We start from the raw sequence: 6,688 nt of genomic DNA, 5'->3' as shown, positions 1-6,688 counted from the left end.
AGGTGTCATTTTTTGCGCCATGATGTGATCTTTCTATTGGTACCTTGATTGCGCATATATGACTCTTTGATCGCTTTTTATTACAATTCTGGATTTGATGCGACCAATTTGATGCGCAATTTTGCACTTTGGGATTTTTTTGCACTGACGCAGTTTACCGTGTGAGATCAGGAATGTGATTAATTAATAGTTCAGGCGATTACGCATGCGGCAATAGCAAACATGTTTGTTTATTAATTTATTTATTTTTATTTATAAAATGGGGAAAGGGGGGTGATTCAGACTTTTATTAGGGGAGGGGATTGTGTTATTAAAAATACATTTTTCTTTTACTTTACACATATACTAGAAGCCCCCCTGGGGGACTTCTAGTATATGCACTCTGATCTCTCAGAGATCCATGCAGTATAGTTATACTGCATGAATCCATGAGATCGGTGTTCTATTGCTTTTGGCTGCTGCAGCCAAAAGCAATAGAATGCCGAGCTGGGATCAGCGCCATTACGGCGCAGACCCCGGCCCGGGATGGATGCGGGGACTGCCCCTCGCAATCGCGCCACAGGGGGGCGATCCCCCCACTAGACCACCAGGGATGAATAAAAGCAAGTATTTAGAAACAGCTGTCAACTTTGACAGCTGCTTCTAAGTACTTAATTAGCGGGCACGGTGATCGGACCGTGCCCGCTAATAGCCGTGATCCCGGGCTACATGCGGCACCCGGGATCGCGGCAGTTCAGAGGGGGGGGGCGACCCCCCCTCTGAACTCCCATAGCGGCACGAGGACGTTCAGTAACGTCCTGGTGCAGCTATGGGTTAAGCTTTGGCTGTCCAGGCATCAGCTGGAGGGCCCGAGTTTGACACGTGTTCTAGATATACATAGGAAGCTTTATTGCAGGCAGTAGCCTCCAACAAGACATATCACTGCAGAAATTAGTATCAATGAATTAGGAAAAGCAGCATAACCATAAATGAATACAGAAGTCATTGTAGGCAGCAACAAACATGTTTTAATACAACAAAAACATCAAATCAAGTGGAAAAAGTTGACAGAGCACTAAAACATTTCCATTGGAAATGTGCTAAAACTCAACGTTCCAATCTACCATCTCACAGCTATCTTTTTATGTGTTACTAGCCTACTCTTTACACACCTCCGATAATCATGCACAAAAGGACCTAGTGTTGAATGCTCAGACATATTAAAAGTCCTCCTACTGCAAATATTCATGTCTCAAGAATGCCAGCCTTGGCAGGAAAGAATGAGGATATAATTCACATCTCAGAAACCATGGACCTTCAGCTGTTCTTCCTTAACAATGCCAATCTGCAAAAAAGGGAGAAGTTAGCACTTACAAACAACAAAGTTAAACATTTACTACCAGGGTACAAGGGTAACTTTCAGACGCACAAAGTAATCACTCCAATGCAGATGGGCTAATGTGCACTTAGGGGGTGGCAACAATTGTTAAGGCTTTAGTTCTGAGACCATAAACCACTATATTGAACTATATTGACTAATTTACTTATCACTATCACACACCATTTATTTGCTCATTCCTGGCCCGGACAATTGAAAGACCACTAAAAACATCAGCTACCCAGAATCCTCTGGAAGGTGTGAGATTAAAGTCTATGAGAAGAGGATGACTGCCTTGAACCTTGGCAATATCTAAGTGTACGTATTTGATGCAAAGTTGCTATGACCAACTCATGGTACTATGACTAGGCCACCAGCCAAGATCACTTACTTCCATAAGAAACTGACAGATGTTCTTCCTCTGGTCACCCTGGAGCTGAATGACTTCACCGTACTCTGGATGTTCAATCACAGTACCATTACAGGCAAATTTCTATGAAAAAGCAAAAATAATTTTCAAAGTCACGTTGTAATAAGATGATAGGCGATTTTAAGAAACTTCGTAATCAGGTTATTAGCCGAAAAAAAAGCATTTTTCTAATGAAAAAGCAGTTTGAAGCCCCCCCCCCCCCCATCTTCATGATTATCTATGGAGAGGGGAGGGGTTGAGGGAGATGAGGCACCGAAACAGGCCAACAAAGTTAATTTACAGCTACATCACCTGGCTATCTCCTCTGAATACCAGCTTCACGCAGCTACTGGAGCATTTCTTATCTCCTCAAGTGAAATAAGCTTTATCATATTGAAGCTGGAAGTAACACTTACCTTCTTAAAGGCTTTTACAAGTTTCTTTTTGTCGTAATCATCTGCAATTCCCTGTACAGTGGTCAGTGTCTTTCTGCCGTTTCGCTGTTGAATTCTTATATGGATATAATCTTCAGTCCCTGCCGGGAGTAAGTCGTCACCCTTAGTTGCATCAGCAAAGGGGTCTGAAAAAAGTTAACATTTTTTTTAAATCTTGACATATACAAAGACATCAAGACCTCATTGCCAGCAACGGTGTAGCATCACACTTATTACCTAGAGGCATTCGCCTGCTTTAAACTATAGCCCCTTAGGTGGATTTTTACTGTCCCAACACACTCCATAGATAAGCCTCCTTGTCCTGGGAGAACCTATGTGGAAGGACTTCTGCAGAGGCTGCAAGAATTCCAGCACAGGTATAGTTATTCTGCTTCCAAGGCATGTTGACAGCTGAAAATGCATGAGGGGCACTAAACTATTGGCCATTGTTCCTGCAGCTGTTCCATCATTCTACAGCTATCTAACTTGTATAGACACCTTGCTTGTCTACCACCATCACCACTAGGGAGTTGTGTATAAACTGATATGTACTAGCCAGTATATTCCACTCAGAATTAAAGGAGTTATTCAGATACTCAAACAACTAATATACTGTAGTGCAGAATCCCTGGGCAGGACAGCACTGCAGTAAAGAGCCAATCTAGGCATTATACTAAGCAGCATCCTCATCATTGAGGTATAACAGTCTTGCCTGTACCAGCACTGGCTGCCCCACTGCTGTTATCCTATATTCCTGGAGTTAGGTCAGTGCACAGTGTCAAACGCCCTCCCCACACACAATTTAACCCATGACCTCCTGCAGCTTTCTAAGGCAATGACTGATTCCTTTTAGGTTACACAGTAGCTGCCATTACATAATGGCTGTTCAGTTAGGCAAAACACATACAGTCCCAGCTGGTACCCTGCAGATTTGGAACAGTTTGTCAAAGTTCAACAATGCACATAGGCTGGCCAGGAGGGGAGTAAGCCCAGGGTGCCGCCGGCTGGCCAGGAGGGGAGTAAGCCCAGGGTGCCGCCGGCTGGCCAGGAGGGGAGTAAGCCCAGGGTGCCGCCGGCTGGCCAGGAGGGGAGTAAGCCCAGGGTGCCGCCGGCTGGCCAGGAGGGGAGTAAGCCCAGGGTGCCGCCGGCTGGCCAGGAGGGGAGTAAGCCCAGGGTGCCGCCGGCTAAGCCCAGGCCTGCTCCTCAGTGATATAACACTGCCTCTAGTGTGGCCAGTGACCAAATAACTGGAAAGGTCCACATAGGATCCAGTCAGTGGTGATCTGAGGGGGACCAAGCAAGCTTTTCCCGATTCAGAGGATCTCTACATACAGTAAGGGACCCCAGGACTAGCACACTACTACAGCCAGGGGGGTCCTAGGCTTGTGCTCACATCACAGCTCCTGATCCCAACACAATGGCCCCACCAGCAGTGCAAGTGACCCGAGCTTCCTTCCCACCGCCATACTAACAAAGTGCTCAACCACCAGCACATAACGTACCAAGCAGGGCCACTAGGACCCCCTGAGGAGGCCGCCGGCCACATCTCACTACAGCTCCCCATAAGGCGGAGGAGGAGGTCCTGCGGGCCCAGGAACCATCGTCCCCCTGAGGGAAGCCTCCAGATAAGCAGCGCCCCTCTCCGGCCTTCTCCCTCACTCATTCGTCGCCATGTTGTATCAGTGGAGACAAAAGATGGAGCCGAGTGGAAGCGACCAGGAGCCCTCACCCCACCAGGGCCTGGGGGCGGTCACCGGGGCTCTCGGAGCGCCGCCATGTAAACAGGCGGAGCTCAGCGCGATACACGGCCGCCATACTCACCGAAAGAGTTGAGGTTCTGGATAGAGGACATGCGATATTATTACGAGCACGGAGTGCAGAGGAAAAGGCTGGCGGCGGCCGAGGACGGAGCGCTGGATGAAGAGCGGACTGGTGCGGGGCTACAGGGCACTGGCCGGGCCGAGTGGCGGACGATATCTCTGGCTGTAAGGACACGGAGGCGGCAGCGGTGCAGGAGCGAAGCGGCGAGGCCGGGGCTCGAACTGGCGAGTAGCGATAAGGCTCTAACTACGAGGCCTACCAAAGCCTAAACCTGCTCGCTTGCAGTCTAGAACAAAATGGCCGTGTTGCGGCTTTTTAGCTGCTTGCTCAGCCACCGGTCACGTGCTGTCCACGCCCTGATAGGAGAGGTTGGGTATTGTAGTCCCTTGTGGCCTCAGTACGCGTAGACAGGGGGGAGGCGGAGATAGGAATTGACTACAGTTCCCAGAATGCTCAGCTGTAATCGGAAGATGCTGCCCGTTGTACGGTACAGGGAGGGGGGAAGGCTGGTGTACGTGACGGGTGGAGGAGGGTCGTCGCTATTTACGTGAATTGCTAGTTGTTGGGGGTGAAATGGTCGGGGTCACCGCCATCTTGACTCTGTGATGTAATATTTATGCTCATAGTTTATGATAAAAAAAAAATAGAGATGACACATCATATAATGTTTTGTAAACAGATTTCATGACCCAGGTTTGATTTGCCTTGAATGGCTGTATGTCAGGCTCGCGGCTCCGGTCTCGCTCAGCCAATCGGTTCTGCCATGTTACCCTGCAAAACTCCTGTGCCTGCACCATAATTGTGTGGTAATAGTTCCACTGTTTGTGGGAGTAAGGCACAGTGCCTTGTTTATGGAACTTTCCCAGAGTCACTGCTAAGGGAGGGCAACCTGGGCAATTGCACAGGGCTCCTGGGCATCTGTCACATTTAGGATTTCAAAATACCCATGGCTCCCAAGGGAACCATGTGATGCTCATCAAGTATTGTGTATGGCTATTTATGTCATTGTAACTCTGTAATACTTTAACGCATGCTCGCGATTATGGGATTGTTTTCTTGTGACACATTGTACTTTATATCTGTATACTCAGAGCTTCTTTAACCAGAGGGCAGATGGTGCATATGCACTGGGCCCAATGGTTAAAGTCACATGACAGAGGCCCCCCTGAGCAGGTCCGGCCATTGCTATGTGCTACCACAGCACTCACACAGGGCACCTGTTGGTGGCGACATCGAGGTGGGTAAGTAATTAATCTACTTATCCATCCATCGCACCCCCTGCCCGCTGCTGTGCTCTGCACTGTAACTGAGCTCTCATAACAAGCACTCATAGTTAAATGCAGCAGCACTGACAGAGCGGGAGCCATTGGCTCCCTCCCTGTCAGTCACTTTTGTGGCCGCAGGCAGTGTTTTGCCTGCAGTCACAAGAGGCCACTCTCTCCTTGTGGTCCTAGCACCGGAGCACTTGGCCACAAGAGTGCGGAGAAGAGGAGATGCGTGGACCCAGGTGAGTATAATTTTTGTTTTGTTTTGTTTTAGAGGTGCCTGCTATATTGAAGGAGACTAGCATGGGGTATATACAACTGGGGGAGCACATCGGGGGTCTGTATACAATTGGGAAAGCACACAGGCGGTCTATATTAACACGGGGGTGGGGGGGAGATTTATCAAACATGGTGTAAAGTGAAACTGGCTCAATTGCCCCTACCAACCAATCAGATTCCACCCTTCATTCCTCACAGACTCTTTGCAAAATGAAAGGTGGAATCTGATTGGTTGCTAGGGGCAACTGAGCCAGTTTCACTTTACACCATGTTTGATAAATCCCCCCCAGGGGGTCTATAATACTGCAGCAGCACGCAGCACATGGGCCAAAAGGTGTGGGGGGGGGGGGGGAGGCACTCGAGGGCTTTGCACCAGGCCCACCAGTGTAAAACGGCCCTGAGTATACTCAGTAAATCAATGTATTTGGGGGGGGATTTGCAAAATTTTTGAAAATTGCCATTAGTATGACTTGTAGGCTATATTCACACACTATACTTTTTATAAAAACAACAGGTGTTGTTTTCAATTACAACAACTGCCTTTCTTCTCAAAATGGAATGATTTGCATTTAAGTCAATGCAAACAACATCCGCTGCTTCACACAATGGGGGACATTTATTAAGTCCGGCGTTTTTTACACCGGACTTATAAATGTCCCCGCATCTCCGGCGCTACGGGGATTTATGTAGAGGCAAATCCCGTGCGCTCTGCTGTGCACCGCCGAAAACCTACGCCAGCTGAGGACTGGAGTAGGTTTTCGGCGTATCTTTTTGCGGAACGGATGGTGAATCGTGCGGACTCTGAGTCCGCGCCCTCTGTTCCGCCCCCTTCACACCCCCTCCCTACTCCCCGGCGTACCCGTCGTAAAGTGCCGATTTGCGAATATTTTATTGAGAAAATATTGAGCAAATCGGCAATTTCCACCGAAAACCCCCGGACCGCACGATGATATATGTCCCCCAATGTGTTGAACAATGGCCATTGTTTGGCTACAGCCGTCAAAATAATGTTCATGTCAATTATTTCTGGCCCCATTCAATGCACTTCAATGCAGTGCAATAGACTTCGTCTAGATAACGTCTGTTGTTTATACGTAGTGGAAACATAAAAAGTCATGCCACA

General features: G+C 48.3%; 1 protein-coding gene across 1 annotated transcript; it reads right to left on the bottom strand.

The window, feature by feature from the left end:
- Window positions 1–984: 984 nt before the first annotated feature.
- Window positions 985–4,324, bottom strand: LOC138784665 (eukaryotic translation initiation factor 1b). Its single transcript, XM_069960310.1, has 4 exons — window positions 4,022–4,324; window positions 2,183–2,346; window positions 1,749–1,850; window positions 985–1,324 (listed from the first exon to the last, which is right to left on the bottom strand). The coding sequence occupies exons 1-4, from the start codon at window positions 4,050–4,052 to the stop codon at window positions 1,280–1,282; spliced, it is 342 nt and encodes a 113-aa protein (XP_069816411.1). The 5' UTR covers window positions 4,053–4,324; the 3' UTR covers window positions 985–1,279.
- Window positions 4,325–6,688: the final 2,364 nt, after the last annotated feature.

This window comes from Dendropsophus ebraccatus, chromosome 2, assembly GCF_027789765.1.
Source record: "Dendropsophus ebraccatus isolate aDenEbr1 chromosome 2, aDenEbr1.pat, whole genome shotgun sequence".
NCBI classification, from domain to species: domain Eukaryota; kingdom Metazoa; phylum Chordata; class Amphibia; order Anura; family Hylidae; genus Dendropsophus; species Dendropsophus ebraccatus.
Note: the sequence above shows the minus strand (reverse complement) of the source record. Positions and strands in the feature narration are given on the sequence as shown.

What these genes read in the sequence shown, in the direction of transcription:
- LOC138784665 (XM_069960310.1), bottom strand. Translation starts at nt 4,052, where the DNA reads ATGTCCTCTATCCAGAACCTCAACTCTTTCG. An exon ending in TTGTAAAAGCCTTTAAGAAG is followed by an intron (nt 1,851 to 2,182) that starts GTAAGTGTTACT and finishes GCTTTTTCATAG; the next exon opens with AAATTTGCCTGTAATGGTAC. An exon ending in TCTGTCAGTTTCTTATGGAA is followed by an intron (nt 1,325 to 1,748) that starts GTAAGTGATCTT and finishes CCTTTTTTGCAG; the next exon opens with ATTGGCATTGTTAAGGAAGA.